Source organism: Bufo bufo, chromosome 6 (genome assembly GCF_905171765.1).
Source record: "Bufo bufo chromosome 6, aBufBuf1.1, whole genome shotgun sequence".
Classification (NCBI taxonomy): domain Eukaryota; kingdom Metazoa; phylum Chordata; class Amphibia; order Anura; family Bufonidae; genus Bufo; species Bufo bufo.
Window position 1 is genome coordinate 164609847 of NC_053394.1, and position 23133 is coordinate 164632979.

The 23133-nt window shown below is 50.9% G+C and overlaps 1 protein-coding gene across 1 annotated transcript in view; it reads left to right on the forward strand.

Annotated features, from left to right (window-relative positions):
• Positions 1–23133, forward strand: part of FTSJ3 (FtsJ RNA 2'-O-methyltransferase 3) — a 40496-nt gene that overhangs the window by 13430 nt on the left and 3933 nt on the right. The window contains exons 7-15 of the mRNA XM_040436650.1: positions 9040–9234; positions 10143–10258; positions 11585–11683; positions 12386–12486; positions 12569–12655; positions 13300–13434; positions 13786–13921; positions 15493–15686; positions 21771–21888. Of these exons, the coding sequence (XP_040292584.1) occupies positions 9040–9234; positions 10143–10258; positions 11585–11683; positions 12386–12486; positions 12569–12655; positions 13300–13434; positions 13786–13921; positions 15493–15686; positions 21771–21888 (1181 nt within the window). The remainder of the gene's footprint in view (positions 1–9039; positions 9235–10142; positions 10259–11584; positions 11684–12385; positions 12487–12568; positions 12656–13299; positions 13435–13785; positions 13922–15492; positions 15687–21770; positions 21889–23133) is intronic.

Consider the following 23133-nt stretch of genomic DNA (forward strand, 5'->3'; position numbering starts at 1 on the left):
GCTATAATGAGTGTGTATAATGTCAGAGAGATAAGGAGCCTGTCAGCTCCCCAACTGACGGAAAAGAGAGAAAATCCAGAGGCTGCTACTAGAGCGTCTCGGCTATGTACAGAAAGAAGGGCTCCATATTTTTATTAAAGACCAATTGAAAAGAGGATTTTCAGTTAAAAATGAGTACAATGCAATAACAAAAAAGAATATTTTGCCAAAGGTGTACTTGGCTTTTAAACCACCACTGATTCTTGCTGCCCTGCTTTAGAGCATAATATGATAGATGAAGAGAAGCCGAGTGCTGTGATATTTAAGTTTGTACTTTGGAGCAGGAGTTCTGAGCAAAAAGCTGAGTAAATCCTGACAGGATCCCTGGGACAGACACTAAGGCCCCTTGCAGACAAGCATTCCTCCCGCAGCGAGTCTGCAGTGCAGCTCCTGGCCTGACCTCCCAGCACTGACAGGATCAACATAGCATTATATTAATTTATGATGCTATGTAACCCTTACAGTTCTGGATTGTATTGGATAACACTGGCAGCATTATGCCAGTGTTATCCAATACATTCCTGAACTTTAAGGCCCCTTTCACATGAGCGTGACGGATTAGGTCCGGGTGCGTTCAGTGAAACTCGCACCATTTTGCAAGCAAGTTAATTCAGTTTTTTGTCTGCGATTGCGTTCAGTTGTTACGTTTTTTAGACGCGGGTGCAATGCGTTTTGATGCGTTTTTCATGCGCATGATAAAAAAACTGAAGGTTTACAAACAACATCTTTTAGCAACCATCAGTGAAAAACGCATCGCACCCGCACTTGCTTGCGGTTGCAAAGTGTTTTTCACACAGCCGCATTCACTTCTATGGGGCCAGGGCTGCATGAAAAACGCAGAATATAGAACATGCTGAGATTTTCACGCAACGCAGAATTGATGCGTGAAAAACAACGCTCATGTACACAGACTCATTGAAATTAATGGGTCAGGATTCAGTGCAGGTGCAATGTGGTCACATCACGCATTGCACCCGTATGGGAAAACTCGCTTGTGTGAAAGGGGCCTAAGGGTTACATAGCATCATAAATCAATATAATGCTATGTGACCCCGGCAGCGCTGGGAGGTCAGTCCGGGAGCTGCGTTGCGGACTTGCTGCGGGAGAAACGCTCGTCTGCAAGGAGCCTAAGGCCCCTTTTCACACGGGCGAGTATTCCGCGCGGGTGCAATGACGTGAACGCATTGCACCCGCACTGAATCCTGACCCATTCATTTCAATGGGGCTGTGTACATGAGTGATGTTTTTCACGCATCACTTGTGCGTTGCGTGAAAATCGGATGTTCTATATTCTGCATTTTTCACGCAACGCAGGCCCCATAGAAATGAATGGGGCTGCATGAAAATCGCATAGCATCCGCAAGCAAGTGCGGTTGTGATTTTCACGCATGGTTGCTAAGGAGACTAGGGATGAGCGACCCGGGTCCCCATTTACTTTATTATTTTCCATTATAACATGGTTATAATGGAAAATAATAGCATTCTTTAATACAGAATGCAAAGTGAAATGTCAATTAAGGGTTAAAAATAATAATAACATTACTCACCTCATCCATTTGATCGTGCAGCCGGGATCCTCTTTATTCTTCTTAAATGACCTGCAAAAGGACCTTCGCTGATGTCACCGCGCTCACCACATGATGAGCGCGATTACGTTAGCGAAGGTCCTTTTGCAGGTCCTTCAAGAAGAACAAAGAGGAGGATCCCGGCTGCACGATCAAGTGGATGAGGTCAGTAATGTTTTTATTATTATTTTTTAACCCTTAATTGACATTTCACTTTGCATTCTGTATTAAAGGATGCTATTATTTCTCGCCCATATTCCTTGGGGGACACAGGAAACCATGGGTATAGCTCTGCTCCCTAGGAGGCGTGACACTAAGTGAAAGCTGTAAGCCCCTCCTCCATCAGCTATACCCTTCAGCCTGGAGAAGAGACTGCCAGTTTTTGCTTAGTGTCCAAGGAGGCAAGACACCCCCTGCTTATGCAGGGTTGTTTTCCTATAATTTTTATTTTTGCGTTTTTTGTTGTTTTAATTCGATTTTTTTCTACTTACAGGGACAACAGAGGCGCATTAGACCCCTCTGTTTCTCCCGGGGTTGAGTTGCGCCAGTGCCGGTAATTCCGCACTGCCGCCTCCCCCACAGAAGACAAGGTGGACCAGGGCAGCCTCGCTCCCCTGCGTCCCGCCAGCTCAAGGGTCGCCCGCACGCCAAGTCCCTCCCCCGGCTTCCTGCCACTGCGGTGCCAGTAGCTGAAGGGGCGACCCTGCTGGATGGATTGAGGACGAAGACAGCGTATGGTGAGAGTGGCTGCTCCAGCCTCCCCTTCCTTCCTCCCACCGCTGCTACATCCCCCCTCCACCCCCCCCCACCCCCCCATGGGCATATCGTACCGGCAACCTTACCGGGTATCATTTGGGGGGGACTTTATCTGGGCAAAATCCTTTATTTAGCGGCAGGGCACGAACTCTGCCTTCAGGGGACGGCTGTATGCAGGAGGCCGTCTGCCACATCAGGCGCGGCGGGGGCCGTTTTCTTGGCGCGAACGGCGCCATTTCATCTGGCCGGCACTCATCCACCTCGGGGGTTAAAACCATTTTGCCGCGCGCGCGCGGCTCTGCGTCTCTTTCAGCGCGGCAAGGGGTGGGCGGAGCTTCACAGCGCTCCCCTACTTCCGGTTTCGTCGGGCTCCACATCGCATAGTGCTGCGTGGAATCCTCTCTGCGTCCGATCCTGAAGCTATTCATCCCCGTGCCTGCTGCCTCTCCTCCACAGCCTCCTTCAGTCTGCTCCCCTTGCTGCTGCCGCTTGCATCATCCGGGTCTGGTAGGACTGTTAACCCCCTCCGTGCCACCAGTACTGTTGTTGGGTGTAATCCCCGTTCCTTTTGCCCTGGGGTCTCCCACTTTAAGGCAACATTTTTTCCACCATGTCAGACCCTTCTGCAGCTGCCAAGCCTTGGTACCATGCCTGTACTGCTTGTAGGGAACCCTTTCCCCGGGGGCAGTCTGATCCGCACTGTCCTGCATGCAGAGTTCCACCGCAGCCTCAGTCGCCCGCTGTGTCGCTCCCTGCTTCCTCTGACCCGCCTGACTGGGCTAGATCCCTGTCCCAGGCCGTGGAAAGCCTCACTCATGTCGTGGGCCGCCTAATAGACAGGCCGCCTACCCCGCAGGACGCCACTCTTACTGTCGCGCCCTCCGGGTCCACCGCTTCTGCCGCTGCCACGGGTTCACCCCTTCTTAGTGACCCCTCCCGAGCTAGGCACTCTCAGAAGCGTCTTAGAGTAGAGCGAGCCTCCTCCTCGGATGCCTCCCTCTCCCCGCCACGCGTGCGCACTCAGACGAGCCTCTCCTCTCCAAAGGATTCGCTCTCTGAAGGTGAATTGGCGGTTTCAGATTTGGAAATGGACTCGGCCCTGCCGTCCAAGCTAGCCTCAGCGATGGGTCAACTCATCTCGGATATTCGTGACACCTTTAAGGTGCAAGATGACCCCCCTAGCTCTGACGCAGCTAGCGTCTCCTTTATCAGACCCAGGCAGGCCTCAAAAGTCTTTCCAATCCACTCTGATTTCTCCTCCGTGGTGTCTAAGGCTTGGGCTCGCCCGGACGCCCGTTTTGTCAATCCCAAGAAGCTGGACATTTGCTATCCTTTTCCAGCCGATGTCGTGGCCACCTGGTCGTCCCCACCCAAGGTGGACCCCCCTGTGGCCCGTCTGTCAAAGAACACGGCCATCCCTGTTCCCGACGGGTCCTCTCTTCAGTCAGCGGAGGACCGTCGCATGGAGACCCTTTCCAAGGGCATTTTTGCTGCCTCCGGTTCTGCTCTCAGACCGGTTTTTGCCTCTGCTTGGGCAGGTAAAGCAATCTCTGCTTGGGGTGCGCAGCTGGAACAGGAGTTGGACTCGGACGTCCCCATCCAGGACCTACGTTCCTTGGCCCAGACTATTATTCGGGCCGGGAATTTTGTTTGTGAGGCCTCCCTTGACGCGGGAGCCCTTATTGCACGCTCCTCCGCCCTGGCGGTTTCCGTCAGGAGGGAGCTCTGGCTGAAGGTTTGGAAAGCGGACGCTGCCTCCAAACGTTCCTTGGCGGGGCTACCGTTTGCGGGTTCCCGCCTTTTCGGGGTCCGCCTAGACGAGCTTATTTCGGAGGCCACGGGTGGTAAAAGCACCCATCTTCCTCAACCCCAAGCCAGGGGCGCCCCCCGCGGACGCCCCGGTGCGTCTCGTTTTCGGTCCTCCTGCAGGACCTCTGGGGCTCCCCCCGCAGCTGCCGCTTCGGCCCCTCCCCAGGATAAGCGTAGGAAGCCGTTTTTTTCGGGCGCAGCCCTCCTGGCGCAGGCCGCAGGCTGCCCGCACACCCGCAGCAAAGCAGTCCTCTGCCTGAAGGCGCGCCCCCACCCACCCGGGTGGGGGGCCGGCTCCTCCTTTTCAGGGACATCTGGATGGCTCACGTCTCCGACGCCTGGGCTCTCGAAATTGTGTCCTCAGGATACAAAATCGAATTTGCGTCCTTCCCTCCAGATCGGTTCTTTCGCTCCCGCCCCCCGCGGGACCCGAAAAGCGCGGCTGCGTTCTCCGCGGCTGTTCAAGCCTTACTGGACAGGGGGGTGATTACCCCCGTTCCTCTAGAGGAAAGGTTCCAAGGGTTCTATTCGAACCTCTTTGTAGTTCCCAAGAAGGGAGGTTCGGTGCGGCCCATTTTGGACCTCAAAAAGCTCATCCGTTTTCTCCTCCTTCGACGGTTTCGGATGGAGTCCCTCCGTTCCGCGGTGGCTTCCCTGGAGCAGGGAGATTTCATGTCTTCCATCGATATACAGGATGCCTACCTCCATGTTCCGGTAGCCCGGTGTCACCATCGCTTCCTCCGATTCGCCGTGGGGGACCTCCACTTCCAGTTTGTCGCCCTTCCCTTTGGGCTGGCAACAGCCCCCCGGGTGTTCACCAAGGTCCTGGCCCCGGTTTTGGCCTTACTCCGTTCCAGGGGTGTTTTTCTGCTACCGTACTTGGACGATATCCTCATCAAGGCTCCGTCCCTTTCCCAAGCGGTTGCCAGCGTGGATCTCACTCTAGAGACTCTGGCGAGATTCGGTTGGGTCATCAACTTCCCCAAGTCCTCCCTTCCTCCCGCCAGACAACTGGTCTTCCTGGGAATGCTTTTAGACACGGAAGCGGCGGAGGTACGTCTTCCCTCGGGAAAACGACTGACCCTCCGTCGGGCGATTCGGGGTCTCCTTCTCCACCGTCGACCGTCCTTCCGCTTCTGCATGCGGGTCTTGGGGCAGATGGTTGCCTGCTTCGAGGCGATCCCATTTGCGCAGTTTCACTCCCGCCCTCTCCAACGGGCGATCCTCTCCTCCTGGGACAAATCGCCGGAGTCTCTGGATCATCCCTTCTATCTATCGCCTCCGGTGCGGTCATCTCTCCGCTGGTGGTTGCAGTCCCCTCTTCTGGGCAGGTCCTTTCTGCCGCTCAACTGGTTGGTGGTTACAACCGATGCCAGTCTCTTGGGCTGGGGAGGCGTGTTTCTTCACCCGGAGGTGTTCGAGGCCATTTGCCTTCGTTGGGGCATACCGGACGTGGACCTCATGGCCTCCAAATTCAATCACAAGGTCCCCGCCTATCTGTCCAGGGCCAGGGATCCGGGAGCCTGCGGAGCCGACGCCCTCGTTCTTCCTTGGCGAGGCTTCGCGCGTCCATACATATTCCCTCCCATCCCACTCCTGCCCAAGGTCCTTCGGAAGATCGCGGCGGAAGGCGTCTCGGTGATTCTGGTCGCTCCGGACTGGCCCCGCCGGTCTTGGTATGCCGACCTCATGCTGCTCCTGGCAGACGCGCCCTGGCCACTGCCCGCCAGGGAAGATCTTCTCTCTCAGGGACCAATCTTCCACCCGCGTTTAAGGTCCCTACGTTTGACGGCGTGGTTGTTGAGACCACCGTCCTGACACGTAGGGGTTTTTCTGCGGACGTCGTCCGCACCATGATCCGCGCCCGTAAGCCGTCCTCTTCTAGGATCTATTATAGGACCTGGAGGACCTATTTGGGGTTCTGTGCCGATCTGGGGATTCCTCCGCTCCGCTTTTCTCTCCCCACCGTTTTGTCCTTCCTGCAGAGCGGACTTGCCCAAGGTCTGGGCCTTAGTTCTTTGAAGGGTCAGGTGTCTGCGCTGTCCATTTTGTTTCAGCGCCCACTGGCCCCCCTTGGTCCTGTCAAGACCTTCCTTCAGGGCGTGGCTCACGCGGTTCCCCCGTACCGCCCTCCGGTACCGCCCTGGGACCTGAACCTGGTTCTCTCAGCGCTCCAGGCTTCTCCTTTCGAGCCTCTGCGGACGGTTTCCTTGCGACTTCTGTCCTGCAAGGTTATTTTCCTTGTAGCCGTCACCTCTCTTCGGAGGGTGTCCGAATTGGCTGCACTCTCCTATCTGGAACCTTTCCTAGTGTTCCACCAGGACAAGGTAGTTCTTCGTCCGGTCCCTTCCTTCCTTCCTTCCTAAGGTGGTCTCCGCCTTTCATCTGAACGAGGACATCGTTCTCCCCTCTTTGTGTCCTTCCCCTTCCCACCCGCGGGAGAGGAAGCTTCATCGCCTGGACGTTGTCAGGGCGCTAAAGGTTTACCTGGAGGTAACCAGCTCTTTCAGGCGTACTGACTCGCTCTTTGTGGTTCCGGAGGGGTCGCGCAGAGGGATGGCGGCATCCAAAGTTGCTATCGCCCGTTTTGTCAAGATGGCTGTTACTGAGGCTTATCTTGCCAAGGGCAAGGTTCCGCCCCTCGGTGTTACCGCTCACTCCACTAGAGCGGTCGGGGCTTCCTGGGCTCAGAGGAATCGGGCTTCTACGGAGCAGATTTGCAAGGCGGCCACTTGGTCCTCCTTGCACACCTTCACCAAGTTCTACAGGGTGCATACTCATGCGTCGGCTGACGCTGCTTTAGGCCGTCTGGTGTTGCAGGCGGCAGTTGATTGATGCCTCTGGTGTTGGTCTAGTTTATTCTGGTCCCTCCCTTCTGGGACTGCTCTGGAACGTCCCATGGTTTCCTGTGTCCCCCAAGGAATATGGGCGAGAAAAGGAGACTTTTGTATTACTTACCAGTAAAGTCTCTTTCTCGCTCTTCCTTGGGGGACACAGCACCCGCCCTTCATTTGGATTACAGTTGTGGTTCCGGCTTGGTTGCCCCCGTTGGGGCTCGACAGTTCTTTTTTCCGGTTGGTGGTTATCTTTCACTACTTGGACACGCAACTGGCAGTCTCTTCTCCAGGCTGAAGGGTATAGCTGATGGAGGAGGGGCTTACAGCTTTCACTTAGTGTCACGCCTCCTAGGGAGCAGAGCTATACCCATGGTTTCCTGTGTCCCCCAAGGAAGAGCGAGAAAGAGACTTTACTGGTAAGTAATACAAAAGTCTCCTTTTTCCATTATAACCATGTTATAATGGAAAATAATTAAATCTACAGAACATCTAACCCAAACCTGAACTTCAGTGAAGAAGTTCGGGTCTGGGTACCACATTCACTTATTTCTCACACGCGTGCACAATGCATTGCATTCGCGCAGAAAAAACTGAACATCGGAACGCATTCGCAGACAAAACTGACTGCAATTTGCTGCCTACTCACGCGCAATGCACCCTGAACGCATCCGGCCCTCACCCGCGACGCCCGTGTGAAAGAGGCCTAAGAGTCCCACCCACACGCGATGACAGTGTACTAGGGATCGACCAATATTGATTTTTTTAGGACCGATACCGATAATTTGTGAACTTTCAGGCCGATAGCTGATAATTTATACCGATATTCTGGAAATTAGAATTTTTGAAAAAAAAAATAATTCCTACACAAATCTGCTGAAAATTAATATGTTTATTGTTAATGTGTATTTTTTTTGTTTTTGTAAATCTTTCTTTTTCATTTATACTTAATATATATATCTTTTTTATTTACTAACTTTTAGCCCCCTTAGGGACTAGAACCCTTGTCCCCGGTAAATAGGAGCTCACACTGTCCCTGCTGCTCTGTGCTTTGTGCACACAGCAGCATGGAGCTGAACATGGCAGCCAGGGCTTCAGTAGCATCCTGGCTGCCATGGTAACCAATAGGAGCCCCAGGATTACACAGCTGGGGCTCCGATCGGAGGAGCAGGGGAGAGGGGATCCTGTGGCCACTGCCGCCAATGATTAATACTGGGGGGCGCACTGCGCCACCAACGTTTTTAATACTGGGATGGGGTGGGGGGCGCACTGCGCCACCAATGAAGAGAAATCTCTCATTAATTCATATACAGGAGGCGGGAGCTGGCTGCAGAATCACATAGCCGGCTCCCGACCTCTATGAGCGGTAGCTGCGATCCGCGGCACCTAAGGGGTTAACTACCGCAGATCGCAGCTATTGCTCATAGAGGTCGGGAGCCGGCTATGTGATTCTGCAGCCAGCTCCCGCCTCCTGTATATGAATTAATGAAAGACTTATCTTCATTGGTGGAGCGGTGGCCACAGCCCCTACCCTTCTTTTGTCCTCTCTCCTCTAATTGGCGGCAGCAGCAGCAGCACAGGGGGAGGGAGACACTGCTTCCTTCTCCCCTGTGCTGCTGAGGGAACACAGAGCGCGCTGAGAGCAGCGCGTTCTGTGTTCCCAATACCTTATCGGTATATCGGCAAAATAAATGCCGATAACGGTCAAAATCCTAAATATATTGGCCGATAATATCGGTAAAACCGATAATCGGTCGATCCCTACAGTGTACCACACTAATACTTGAGAAACTGTTAATTATTCTTTGTGGGCGGGTTAATCAGGGCACTGTCTTTTTTAGGAGTCCTGTCAGGATACACTGTTTTAAACTCAGAAATCCTGCCCCAAGTTATATAAACCTATATCTCTCAGAGCTCAGTTTCTCTCCATCATGTGCTGCTCTCAGATAGGGCAGTACAGATCACCTGGCAAGCTACTTATACTGTTAAGAGGAGCCATACCTGTTGTTTGTGACTTGTCTCCTTTTGTCATGTAGTTCACTTGTCTCTGATGGCACTGCGGCTTGCCTGTGATTGTCTTTCAAGAGGCGGCTGGTTCATTACAAAGGTTTTCCGCTCTGCCGATTACCAGTCCTTACTCTGGATCCTGAAGAATTTTTTCAAGAAAGTGAGCTCAACAAAACCCCAAGCATCTCGTAGTGAGAGTGCTGAGATCTTTGTTGTGTGTCAAGGTGAGTGGTGGAAAATGGGTTCTACATTAGGTGCGCGTTTGATGAGATTGTTCTTCTGAATGAATTTCACTCATCACCTGGTAAATTGTAGGGCACCGATTGATGGTGTAAGGGCATAGTCACAGTGCCCCACATGACAGCTAAAGATGCCTTGATGCCAGCCTCAGTACTACCTCTCCCTCCCCTTAGGAGTTCTAACCATAAATGCTTCCTGTGAGAGCCCTGCAGTGCCCACAATGACTGCAAAAGATGCCCAGACACATTACACAATGTGGGCTCTGTTCATATTAAATGCAGTGCTATGTTGCATCCATATTCACAACAAATCTTAATTGGCCCCCTAGCCAGCTGTATCTATGCACCTGCCCCATGCTCCCTACCACTCTGTTCTGGCTCTCTACACTGGACTTCTGGTCCCCGTCTGCCAGCTTCCACACAGACTGGGTCCCATGTACTGCTGCAGCCAATGATTGCACTTGGAGACACGTCACCACTGATGCCAGTCATTGGCTGCAGCAGAGTACATGATCCCGTCTGTGTGGAAGTTGACAAACGGGGACTGGAAGTCCAGTGAAGGGAGCAGGAACCTGAGCGGCAGGGATCAGGGGAGTATGGATTTCTCTATAGGTACAACTTGCTGAGGAAGGGGGGAGGGGAGAGCAAGAAATAAAAACCCTGAACATCCCCTTTTAAAGATTCTGTTGACTTATTATGTGATCCGTTAGATTCCCTTTTAGGGTTCTGCTATTATTAGTTAGATCTGAAGGCTGCTTTATTCCAGAACCGTGACTGAGGCTGTGACTAAAACTGAGAGATCAGTTCTCCGTTAATATTTACTATGGCTGGAGGTCTGGCTTGAGACTCCACTAATGGTATATGTCCTAATAATTGGCTGTCTTATTATTCAGGATACCTGGCTCCTGATAAAATTGACAACAGATTCTTTGATCCCAAATATGCTTTCAAGAATGTGGAAAGCCCTGTGCAAACAGTGTCTCAGCTTGTATCAAATAAGAAGCCCAAGGTAAGTTCTTGACTGTCTGCCTTGTGCTTATATGTGATAAAGGGAACCTGTCATCAACTTTCTGCTGACCTCACTGAGGGCAGCATAACATAGTGACAGAAATGCTGATCTCAGCGGTATGTTACTCATGAGCTAAAAGTCAGTGGTTGCTGAGGACCAGCATCATAATCATTGCAGCTCAGACCTTGAGAAGAGTCACATCTACCTGAGAAGAGTCATTGTCATTCATACTCTTCTGCTCTCCCCATCCACCTGCTGATGATTGGCAGTTCTCTCCTAGGGAGAAAACTCGGTAGAAGACTGTCAGTCATCAGCAGGTAGGCAGGAGAGCAGGAATTCATGAATAACCAGGACTCTTCTCAGGTGGCCAGGACTCTTTTCCAGGCACAGTCTGCAATGATTGTGATGTTGGTTCTCGGCAACCACTTACTTTTAACTTATAAATGACAGACCGCTGAAATCAACTCACCTGTGTCTACTTTATACTGCCGTTAGTGTGGACAGCATAAAGGTGATGACAGGTTCCCTATAAGTCTGTATTACACCTTTTTGTAGGGTTTCCCTGGGTTCTCAAGTGGCGTAATATAAAACTGGGTCTTGATGTGGTGAGTTCTTGGACTGATATCTGAGGCTTCCCATATGTCTGGTTATCCTGTTTAGTCTAGAGCAGGGGTGCACGATGTTTTCTGGTTGGGGGCCACCTTGCCAGACTGAACCAATGACAAGGGCCAAAAATAAAATTTTGAGGTATTAAAAACTGAAATACTGTATTTATGGCATATTGAACACACAGTATATGCCATTTAGGGTCCATTCACACGTCCGTTGTTTCTTTCCTGATCTGTTCCGTTTTTTGCGGAACAGATCTGGACCCATTCATTTTCAATGGGTCCTGAAAAAAATCGGACAGCTCAATGTCAGATTTTTTTTCAGGACCCATTGAAAATGAATGGGTCCAGATCTGGTCCAGATCTGTTCCTCAAAAAACGGAACAGATCAGGAAAGAAACAACGGACGTGTGAATGGACCCTAATAGTTATAGGCCTCCCATTGAACGGGAGGATGCATGAAAGATACATTTGTGCAGCCACAAGACATAGACATACATGTCTGTTACCAGATGGTTGGGGGCCGCACAGAATGGTGTTCCGGGACGCAGGTTGTGCACCCCTGGTATAGAGTCTCCCGAGGGAAAAACATAATACTCGTGTATAGAGGGGAATTGTTAGTGATAATCATTACGTCTATGGTCACCTCATCAGTGTGAGCTACAGATGAACTGGAACTAAGGCTGTATTTTGATCACTATCACTCTACTTTCCATAGGCAGAAGGATACGAGGAAGGACCTGTCTACCAACGAGTATCCTTGGTTGAATTTCTGAAAGCTCAAAATCCTGTGGACTTCCTTTCCAAGATCAGTGAGGTGTGAATAATAAATTGTAAGACATAATATCCTGAGATATCCAACAATGGACCTTAGTGGACAGTGCTGATCACACCATTGGTGTCCCATGAACACTTGTTGTGATGATACCTATTCAGCATTGGAAGTCATCTGCTGCCTTCCTCCAGGTCTGTCACCTATCAGTACTGCAGGAGGTGCTGTTAAACTTGCCTACCTTTAGGTACACCACCTATTGGTAAAACAGGGGTCAAGAACTGTTAAGGGGAACAAGTCACCTGCACTATGCCCTGTCCAGGGGTCTGCCACTTCTTTGATGACTGTCAGTACTTTTAAGATACTGACATGCCCAACCTTGCAGCTCATGGAGATAACCCTCGGTGATCAAACATTTATCACCTTTCCGGTGGATAGGTGATAAGATGTTATGGTGGAGCAACCCATTTAAAGTTTGTGAGTTCCAGTAAGACCTAAACCATGACATCCCTACTAGGAGGAGATTACTGTACACTGCACTGAACTCAATCATTACACAGTATGCAGGAAGCTATAAGCTCCCCCTAGTAGGGGCTGCAGGCAGAGCAGGAGAGAGCTAATGTTAATGTGAGTCCATGGCATTCAGCTGTCTCCGTCACCTTCATAGACTACAATGGAGACAGCCACTTCTCCTCTTCCTTCAATAGGGGTTTGTTATAGTGAATTTTATTTTCTTGATTTTATTAGATTGCCATAGACGACCAGGACTTAGAGAGACACCATGCTACCACCAATGATATTAAAGAATGCTGCAAAGATATCAAGGTCTTGGGACGTAAAGAGCTGAGGTACTGTTTACCTGGTGGCCTTGTGTTACTGGTGATCATTGTGTTTTTCATGGCTTCTCAAGCAATGGTCTTGATCTTTCAGATCGCTCTTGAGCTGGAGATCCAAACTACGTAGACATGTCGCAAAAAAACTGAAAGGGGAATCCAAAGGATCAGTGGAAGGAATAAAGTAAGACATTCTTCTTCTCCCATTGTTTATTGTCACAGACTACTGCCTTCATCAGCACAGTATGTTGGACCTGAAAATGATGTGGTGCTAAAAGGTGGACATCGGGACAGGTTTACTAATCCTATAGCTGGTGTAAAATAAGCTGTCTAGACCTGCACCAGAATTATCACAGGGGCCCAGGCTGGATGATGGGTCTGGTGCTGGGATAGACACTTTTATCTAACTCTATGCAGACTGTTGGTTGTTTTACTTTGCAACAGAATTTTACTGCAGAATTGTGGCCCACTTTTAGCACAAAATGTTGTAACCGTGCCCCTTTCTAAACCTAAAGTCACCAAATTGTGCCACATTTTACACCAAAATCTAGGTGCACTCAAATTAGTAAATGTGGCCCACTAAATTTAAGCATCTTCAAACATCAGAAGATTGTGGGCCTGTGAGTTTCTACTAGCTATTGATCGTGTCAACAGTTTTTGCGTCTCTATGTTGACAGATCTCCCAGTGAAATTAGTCAGACTGTGTGTGTTGCAGTCCTGTCGTTGAGGGTCACCCTCAAGGACCACAACTGACAGTCTCTTCTGGCTTGTCTCTGTGACATACTAGAAGATGTTTCAGTCTGATGCATGTGTATGAATTATTTCCAGTCTCAGTTCTGATGAGGAAGCCGAGGGCTCTGCTGATGAACAGAAAGCGGCGGCGGAGGAGGAGGAGGATGAGGATGAGAAACTTGAACAGAAGTTAGCAGAACTAAAGGCTGAAGAGCTGGCAGCATTAAAAAGGTCAGTAGTGTTTCTTTATTTCAGGGTATCAATAAGGAGACTTTCTGTCTGTCTTGGGGGGGTATGTTGACATTGTGCTTTTCTTTTAAATTCAAGATATGCATTGGGTAGCCTTCAGTGTATATGAAGGGTGTGTTCATAGGGCTCACTGGACAGATGCCAAAAGAGTCCTTTTATCCATCTGGCTGGGATAGATGGGTTGTGGGTATAATTAAAATGGGAGCCTTTGTGCAGCATATGCCGCTGTATCTCTCTGTACAGTGGCCTACATCAGAGCCTTCTGTATACTTCTGATAGGAGGCTGAAATGTGTTATGACCAAAACCTTAAAATACTATCCTTGACGTTTTAGGAAGAAAAAACAGTTACTTAAAGTCCAGCGCCAGCAGAGGTTAAGAATGGAACTAAAGATGGATCTCCCGGGGGTTTCTATTGCTGATGATGGAGATACCGGCATGTTTTCCCTCAAGACGATAGGCAAGAATGAAGTAAGCAACTACCCAAAAAAAGCTAAGTGGCCACATGTTCAACGGGATGTTCACCTGGGGGTGCATGTTTGTCCACATTTCCCTTGGAAGTCAGTGGATTACCATTTAATACATGATTGATCCATGATCTTAGAACGTACGTCACATTATTTCTGGAAACCATGGCATTTCCATCACATTTCTTGCTGCAGAGTTGTCCACCATTTAGGACCCCATCTATTAGCCAGAGTTTTCTGTGAGACATACAGTAGCTAATTAAGTATAAGTTTTTGAATGTCAGGCTGATAGACAGTCATACCACCGTTCACTTAATGGACAGCGTGTTGCTTCCTCCAATACATACAAAGTGTTTCACGTGCGTGTTAGCAACCTGCTGTGGCACAGCTGCAGATTCACTCCCTTTAATGCCCCATAGAAGTTACAAAGATTCTGCTCCAGAGTTAGCATGCACAGGATTTCATTAGAGACTTCAGGGATCCAGACAAAGCTGGACAGGTCAAACGAGAGGCCTGATCCTAGTGATATACTGCCTTTCATTAGCATACAGGGCACACAATTTTGGAGACAGAATTCTCTAATATGTGGCTGTGTTTGTAATTCGGAGTCTTAAAGGGAGTCTGTCGGCTCCAAAACATCCCACAAACTAGAGTAAGCAGTGTATGTTGTAGGTGATGGTGCGTCCGATTAAATTTTATCTTCATGCTCAGTTGCATTCCAACTCTGTGCTCCCACAAACCAGCAGTAAAATGCATTGAGAGGCCTCCTCTTAGAGTCCTCTCCATTATGTGCGTGAGCACAGGAGTCCTCTCGATTCATTTCACTGCTGGTTCGTGGGAGCACAGCTTCAGAATGTGAGTATGAAGATAAAAATTACATAACCGAACTCTGCATCACTTACACTATACACGGCTTAGGGTACTTTTACACTAGCGGCATAGGATAACGACAGGCAGTTCCGTCGCCGGAACTGCCTGCCGGATCTGGCAAAACATATGCAAACTGATGGCATTTGTCAAACTGATGCGGACCCGTCTGACAAATGCATTGAAATCCCGGATCCGTCTCTCTGGTGTCATCCGGAAAAAACAGATCCGGTATAAAAAAAATTGCATCCGTTTTGCTATAACACTTAATGACGGATCCGGCACTATTACACTTAAATGTAAATTAATGCCGGATCCGGCATTCCGGCAAGTGTTCAGTCTTTTTGGCCGGAGAGAAAACTGTAGCATGCTGCGGTATTTTCTCCGTCCTGAAATGGCAAAAAGACTGAACTGAAGACATCCTGATGCATCCTGAACGGAATGCTCTCCTTTCAGAATGCATTAGGATAAAACTAATGCTCGGAGCTGACAAATTCTGTATATTTTAAGGTGGACATTCCAGGCATATGATCTTGATCTCATCACTCAGACTGTCAATGTGATTCTTCTTGGAATGCACATATATATATTATCTGTGTAATTTATTAGCTTAGTGTCCATGAAGACAATTGCCCCTAAAATCCTCGGCCATGCTCCTCCCCAAAACTTCCTTTATGACTATGGCTTACCGTGTTTTGGTTCTCTTAGCTATTACAGACCCTTTCACGTGGAGACATGGCTGCAGCAGACACACTGGTGTCATATGGTGACCCTAATGATGGAGATATATGTCTCTCAGACCTTGAGGATGTGGAGGATGATGAAATATCACTAGCCAGTGACCTGGATGAGGAAGACCTGTCTGAAGTGAGAAAGCGAGAAAAAGTGTTACCACAAACAAGGTACAGTAACTATCTTAATATCATACTTTCTCGCCCAATTCCTTGGGGGACACAGGAAACCTTGGGTATAGCTCATCTCCATAGGAGGCGTGACACTAAGTGAAAGACTGTTAAGCCCCTCCTCCAGCAGCTATACCCTCAGCCTGGAGCGAGCGACTACCAGTTTTTTGCTTAGTGTCAAGGAGGCAAGACACTCTCTGCACTGCAGAGCTGTCTTTGCTAAAGATTTTATTTTTTCTCTTTTATTATTTTCAACTTTTTTTCCTTTTTTCAACAGGGACAACAGAGTCGCATTAGACCTCTCTGTTTTCCCGGGGTTGAGCTGCGCCAGTGCCGGTTATCCGCACTGCTGCCTCCCCCACAGAAGAAAAGGAGGACCAGGGCAGCCCAGCTCCCCTGCATCCCGCCAGCACAAGGGTCGCCCACCTGCAAGCCCCTCTCCAGCTCCCTGCCACTTCGGTGCCAGTGGCTGAAGGGGCGTCCCTGCTGGATGGACAGAGGGTGAAAACGTCGATGGTGAGGTGGCTGTGCAGCCGTTCTACCCCCTCCCCCCTCCCCCCCCCCCCGTTAGGGCCTGATGCTGCTGTCCCCTCTGCCTGACCTTCATGTCAGTTACAAGTTACAGCTCTCTTAGCTGTGAGTCCTGCGGCTCCTTTGTGTATGGGCAAAAGCGGAGCGATGCTCGTGGGGGAGGGTTACAGCGCAGTTTTACCTCAGGTGCGGCGGCCGTGGGCCGCCTTTTCGTTATCAGCTGCTGGATAGCAGGCACACGTGTACTGCGGCTGTGTTCAACTGTCGGCTGATATTCTGACAAGCGCACGCTCTTGTCCGGCCACTGGTGTGCGTTCGCCTCCACTTATATGGAAGTGAACGGGGGACATTATTCTGTGGGGTTTCGGCGGCATGTAATATTTTGAATCACGCGCGCGCGCGCGAGAAGTTTTATCGGTGGGCGGAGCTTCGTTCCGTTCCACTGTACATGTTAGGCTTCAGTCAAGGGGCGGACGTCTTTCTTCCCGCTCCTCACTAGCCCCGCCTCCTCTTCGTGCCTGCCTGCTCTCAGGACAGATTACCTCAGGGCTCTGAGGACCGCTGCTGTTGCCGCTGCTGTTGCCGCTGCTGTTGCCGCTGCTGTGCCGTCTGCTCCCACTGTGACCTGGTAGGACTGTTGACCCCTTCCAGCACTGCAGCCCTCTGGCCTGGACGTTTTTGTATATTACTTCCAGCCAACATGTCTGACCCCTCAGTGCCTGCTGGTCCTTGGTATCATACCTGCACCGCATGTAAGGCACCCCTTCCTCAAGGGCAGCCTGACCCGCATTGCTCGGCTTGCAAAGCCCCATTACAGGGTCCGCCATCTGCTGTGTCACCCCCTGGCCTCTTGGATCCCCCTGACTGGGCTAGATCCCTTTCCCAGGCTGTGGTCAGTCTCACTAATGTTGTGGGCCGCCTTGCAGATACATTGCCCTTACCGCAGCTGGATAATTCCCCTGCTGGGCCCTCCGGGTCCGCTACCTTAGCTGACCCGTCTGAGTCTCTCTCTCCAGGCGACACCTCCAGAGTCCGTCAACTCCAGAAGCGGTCCAGGGCGGAGCACCTATCATCCTCGGATGCTTCGGTATCACCCCCAAGGGTGCGCCCTCAGTCGGGTCCTTCCTCATTACAGGATATGCCCTCTGAAGGGGAACTAGCCGATTCTGATTGGGAGATGGACTCGGCCTTGCCTTCAAAGCTGGCTTCTGCTGTGGGCCATCTTATTAACAATATCCGTGATACCTTTAAGATTCACGATGACCCTCCTAATTCTGAAAAGGCCAGTGTTTCCTTTTTTCGCCAAAAACAGGCGTCTGCGGTTTTTCCCCTCCACGCTGACTTCTCGTCGGTGGTTTCTAAGGCCTGGGCCCGTCCTGATGCCCGTTTTACCCCGCCTAAGAAGTTGGATATCTGTTATCCATTCCCGGCGGATTGCATTACAAACTGGGCGTCACCACCTAAAGTCGACCCCCCTGTGGCCCGTTTGTCCAAAAGCACGGCTATTCCCGTTGCAGATGGTTCTTCCTTACAATCCACGGAAGATCGCCGGATAGAGGCCATTACAAAGGGTATCTTTGCAGCCTCCGGTTCCGCCCTCAGGCCGGTCTTTGCCTCCGCTTGGGCTGGAAAAGCGGTTTCAGAATGGGCGTCTCAGCTGGATCAGGAGCTTGAATCCGACGTCCCTATTCAGGACCTCCGCGCTCTGGCCCAACTTATCGTTCAAGCCGGAAAATTTGTCTGTGAGGCATCCCTGGATGCGGGGGCTCTTATAGCCCGTTCATCTGCCCTGGCCGTTTCGGCTAGAAGGGAGCTTTGGTTAAAGGTTTGGACGGCGGACGCCACGTCAAAGCGGTCTCTTACTGGCCTTCCCTTCACTGGTTCTCGATTGTTCGGGGCCCGCTTGGATGAAATCATCTCTGAAGCCACGGGAGGGAAGAGTACACATCTTCCCCAATCAAGGACTAGGAGCACCACTCGAGGCCGTCCCACCTTTTCTCGCTTCAGGTCTTCCCGCAGAGCTCCCACACCTCGCACCACTTCAGGTCCATCCTCTAACCCTGTCCAAGACAGACGTAAGAAGCCTTTTTTTCGGACCCAGCCCTCCTGGCGCAAGTCACAGCCTGCTCGTCCTCCCGCGACCAAGCAGAACCCTACCTGAAGGTGCGCCCCCACCCACCCGGGTGGGGGGACGTCTCCTCCTGTTCAGGGACTTCTGGCAGACGCACGTCTCCGACGCCTGGGCTCTCGAGGTGGTGTCTTCCGGGTACAAACTCGAGTTTGCGTCCCTCCCCCCAGTTCGGTTCTTTCGCTCCCGGGTTCCTCGAGATCCCCAAAGGGCGGCCGATTTCTTTACTGCCACTCGTACCCTTCTGGACAAGGGGGTCATCGCTCCGGTTCCTATGGAGGAAAGATTCAAAGGGTTCTATTCGAACCTTTTTGTGGTCCCCAAAAAGGAAGGCTCGGTTCGTCCCATTCTGGATTTAAAACGGTTAAACCGTTTCCTTCGTCTTCAGCGGTTCCGGATGGAGTCTCTCAGGTCGGTGGTGGCCTCTCTGGAAAAAGGGGAGTTCCTGGCCTCTATCGACATCCAGGACGCCTACCTTCATATTCCAATCGCTCGGTGTCATCAGTGCTTTCTGCGCTTTGCAGTGGGGTCCGACCACTACCAGTTCGTTGCCCTCCCCTTCGGGCTGGCGACAGCCCCTCGCGTTTTCACAAAGGTCCTAGCCCCTGTCCTCGCCTTACTTCGTTCCAGGGGAGTTTTTTCTTCTTCCATATTTGGACGATCTCCTTATCAAGGCACCCTCTCTGTCACTGACATCTGCCAGTGTGGACCTCTCGCTACAAACCTTACGCCGGTTCGGTTGGATTATCAATCTTCCCAAATCCGCTCTTGTTCCATCCAGGCAACTGATCTTTCTAGGGATGCTGCTGGATACAGATGCAGCGGAGGTTCGGCTTCCGTCAGAGAAGCGCCAGCTCCTTCATCGGTCGGTTCAGAGCCTTCTGAACCACCGCCGTCCTTCCTTCCGGTTCAGCATGCGGGTCTTGGGACAGATGGTATCCTGTTTCGAAGCAATCCCCTACGCGCAGTATCACTCCCGCACCTTTCAGACTGCCATTCTGTCCGCATGGGACAAGTCCCAGGAAAGTCTGGATCAGCACTTTCCCCTTCCCCCCCAGGTTCGCTCCTCTCTACTCTGGTGGTTACGGACCCCTCTCCAAGGGAAGTCCTTCCTACCGATAACTTGGTTGGTGATTACCACCGATGCCAGTCTGCGGGGTTGGGGGGGGGTGTTTCCTCCTCGGTCCGTACAAGGCACTTGGTCTCCATCGGAGTCCAAACTGCCGATCAACGTTCTGGAGCTGAGGGCGATTCTCCTCTCACTCCGGCATTGGACTTCGCTGCTTCAGGGTCACCCTGTTCGTGTCCAATCGGACAATGCCACGGCTGTGGCATACATAAATCATCAAGGGGGCACTCGCAGCGCGGCAGCAATGAGGGAGGTGTCTCTAATCCTTTGCTGGGCGGAAGTTCATGTTCCAGCCATTTCGGCCATTTACATCCCGGGGGTGGACAATTGGGCGGCGGATTTCCTCAGCCGGACGACGATCGACCCGGGCGAGTGGTCTCTGCACCCCGACGTCTTCGAGTCTCTTTGCCTCCGTTGGGGTCGTCCGGACGTGGATCTCATGGCCTCCAGATTCAACCACAAGCTCCCCACCTTCATGGCCAGAACCAAGGATCCGGACGCTTACGGCGCGGACGCGCTCGTCCTTCCCTGGACGGAGTTCTCTCTCCTCTACGTTTTTCCGCCCCTGCCTCTTCTTCCACGAGTCCTTCGGAAGATCGCGGCGGAGGGCACGCCTGCGATCCTAATAGCCCCGGATTGGCCTCGTCGTCCTTGGTACGCCGACCTTATGTTGCTCCTGGCAGACGCCCCCTTGCCTCTGCCTCTAAGAGAAGACCTCCTCTCTCAAGGGCCGATCTTCCACCAGCATTTAGGGTCGCTACGTTTAGCGGCGTGGCTATTGAGACCGCGGTCCTAACGCGGCGGGGGTTTTCTGCTGACGTGGTCCGTACCATGATTCGTGCGCGTAAACCGGCATCGTCCAGGATTTATTACCGAACCTGGCGGGCCTATTTGAACTTCTGCGAGACCTTAGATGTTCATCCCCTTCGGTTTTCTCTCCCCACGATTTTATCCTTCTTGCAGTCTGGTCTGGACTTGGGTTTGGGTCTCAGTACCCTAAAGGGTCAGATCTCAGCGCTTTCGATCCTTTTTCAGCGACCTCTGGCTCCGCTCGGTCCAGTTAAGACTTTTCTGCAGGGGGTTGCTCACTATGCTCCCCCGTATCGCGCTCCCGTTCCATCTTGGGATCTTAATGTTGTGCTGACGGCTCTCCAATCTTCTCCTTTCGAGCCTTTGCGCAGGGTTTCCCTTCGCTTGTTGTCTTGCAAAGTTTTTTTCCTCGTAGCCATCACGTCTCTTCGGCGTGTGTCTGAATTGGCGGCACTTTCTTGCGTAGAACCCCTCTTGGTTTTTCACCAGGACAAGGTGGTTCTCCGCCCGGTTCCGGATTTCCTTCCGAAGGTGGTGTCAGCTTTTCACCTGAATGAAGATATTATCCTTCCTTCTCTGTGCCCGTCCCCGTCTCATCCTCGGGAACGGGATCTTCACCGTCTGGATGTTGTTAGGGCTCTGAGGATCTACTTGGATGTAACTAGACCCTTTCGGCGCTCGGATTCTCTATTTGTGGTTCCGGAGGGTCCGCGCAGGGGGCTGGCGGCATCTAAAGTGGTTATTGCCCGCTTCATCAAGATGGCTATTGCTGAGGCTTACAGTGCTAAGGGCAGGGAACCGCCCTTTGGTGTTACCGCTCATTCTACCAGAGCGGTCGGGGCTTCCTGGGCTCAGCGAAATCGAGCTTCGGCTGAACAATTGTGTAAGGCGGCCACCTGGTCTTCTTTGCACACTTTCACCAAGTTCTACAAGGTGAACACTTATGCATCGGCGGATGCTGCTTTGGGCCGCCTGGTCTTGCAGGCGGCGGTGCCTTAATGCCTATGGTGCTTTAATTCACTTTGGGTTGTGGTCCCTCCCTATTTGTGGACTGCTTTTGAACGTCCCAAGGTTTCCTGTGTCCCCCAAGGAATTGGGCGAGAAAACGAGATTTTTGTATAACTTACCAGTAAAATCTCTTTCTCGCTCTTCCTTGGGGGACACAGCACCCACCCATTGTTTTGGTTGCCCTGACGGGAGTTTTGACTTGTTGGTGTTAATTTGATTGATCCTTGCCTTTGTTTTAACTACTTGGGCACATAACTGGTAGTCGCTCGCTCCAGGCTGAGGGTATAGCTGCTGGAGGAGGGGCTTAACAGTCTTTCACTTAGTGTCACGCCTCCTATGGAGATGAGCTATACCCAAGGTTTCCTGTGTCCCCCAAGGAAGAGCGAGAAAGAGATTTTACTGGTAAGTTATACAAAAATCTCGTTTTTTAAACTTTGTTTTTGTACTGGTTTTTTACTTCCAATTTCCTTTTCTCCAGGAAGCCAGTTTTAGTTGCAGAGGCACCAGAGGATGAGGACAAGACAAACCCCCTGTTACTATCCCTGGAAGAAAAATCAGACCGTGAAGAAAGAGATAAAAACCTGTGGTTTGGAAAGGTTGGTGAATTTGGATTGTGCGGTTCTTCTTAGGCCGCTTTCAGACGAGAAAGTGTCACGCTGCTGACTCACAGCGCAGCTCCCATCCTGAACTTCTAGCACTGACGGGTCGTACAGCATTATATTGATTTATGATGCTATGTAACCCTTAGAGGTCTCGAATGTATTAGATAACACTGACATAATGCTCTCACTGTTATCCCAACCATCCCTATCCAGCTCCAACAGGCACTCATCAGCATGAAGGGACACTCCCACCCAAATGGTGCAGACTGCTTCTTTTTCAGGATGTCTGGCGGTCCCGCATAGACGACGCCTGGGTTCTCAAGATTTTAATAACCGGTTTCAAGATAGAATTCTCCTCAATTCCTTTAGATTGTTTCTTTCTATCCAAGCCCCATGTGATGGGTTGGCACTCTCCTCCAGGGGCTCATCCATCTCTGTCTCGCTGACGGAATGATACAAGGGTTTTCTCCAGTTGTGTAATGAGGCTACGTGGTCTTACCGGGTGCATACCTCCATCCGGGGATGCTTTCCTGTGCTCTAGGCGTCCGTTAGCTTGGCTCCTCCCTTTGTCCACCAATGACGCGAGTGAGAAAGTGAGATTTTTTTTATATTTTTTTTGTACTTGCCAATAAAATCTCTTTCTCACTGAGTTCAATGGGGGACACAGCAGTTGGCTTGCATTGTTTGTTCTCTATTGGGTCTTTCACGGTTTGCTGAGCAGCCCACCAGTTTCTAGGTTCCAAACCATCTCCGGTTTCTTTCTATTTGGCCTGTCTTTACTGCTCCTGTTGCTAGTGTTCAAACTGGTTAGCTCTGCTGGCAGGAGGAGCTAAAACTTTGTTTTGGTGTCCCCCTACTGGCAGGGGACTGACTACTGTGGAACTACTGTGTTCTCCATTAATTGTAGAAATAGCTGTTCTATAACAAGTTCCATTTTCAGTTTTTTATATTGTTAAGGACCTCTTAAAGGGGTTGTCCGCTTTTTACTATGGATGACCTATCCTCAGCAGGCCTCCCCACCAATCAGCTGTTTGAAAAGAAGACAGCGCTCCTACAAGCACTGCCTTCTCTGCTCTGTTTACCCGCTCACCTCAGCAATTGCAGTGTAATTACAAGTATGGCGTCCCCATTCACTTCTATGGGACGGAGCCGTCTGTTCAAGTGAGTAGGACAGATCTATCCCATAGAAGTGAATGGGGACGTCTTAGTTGTAATTACACTGATTGCAACTACTGCGGC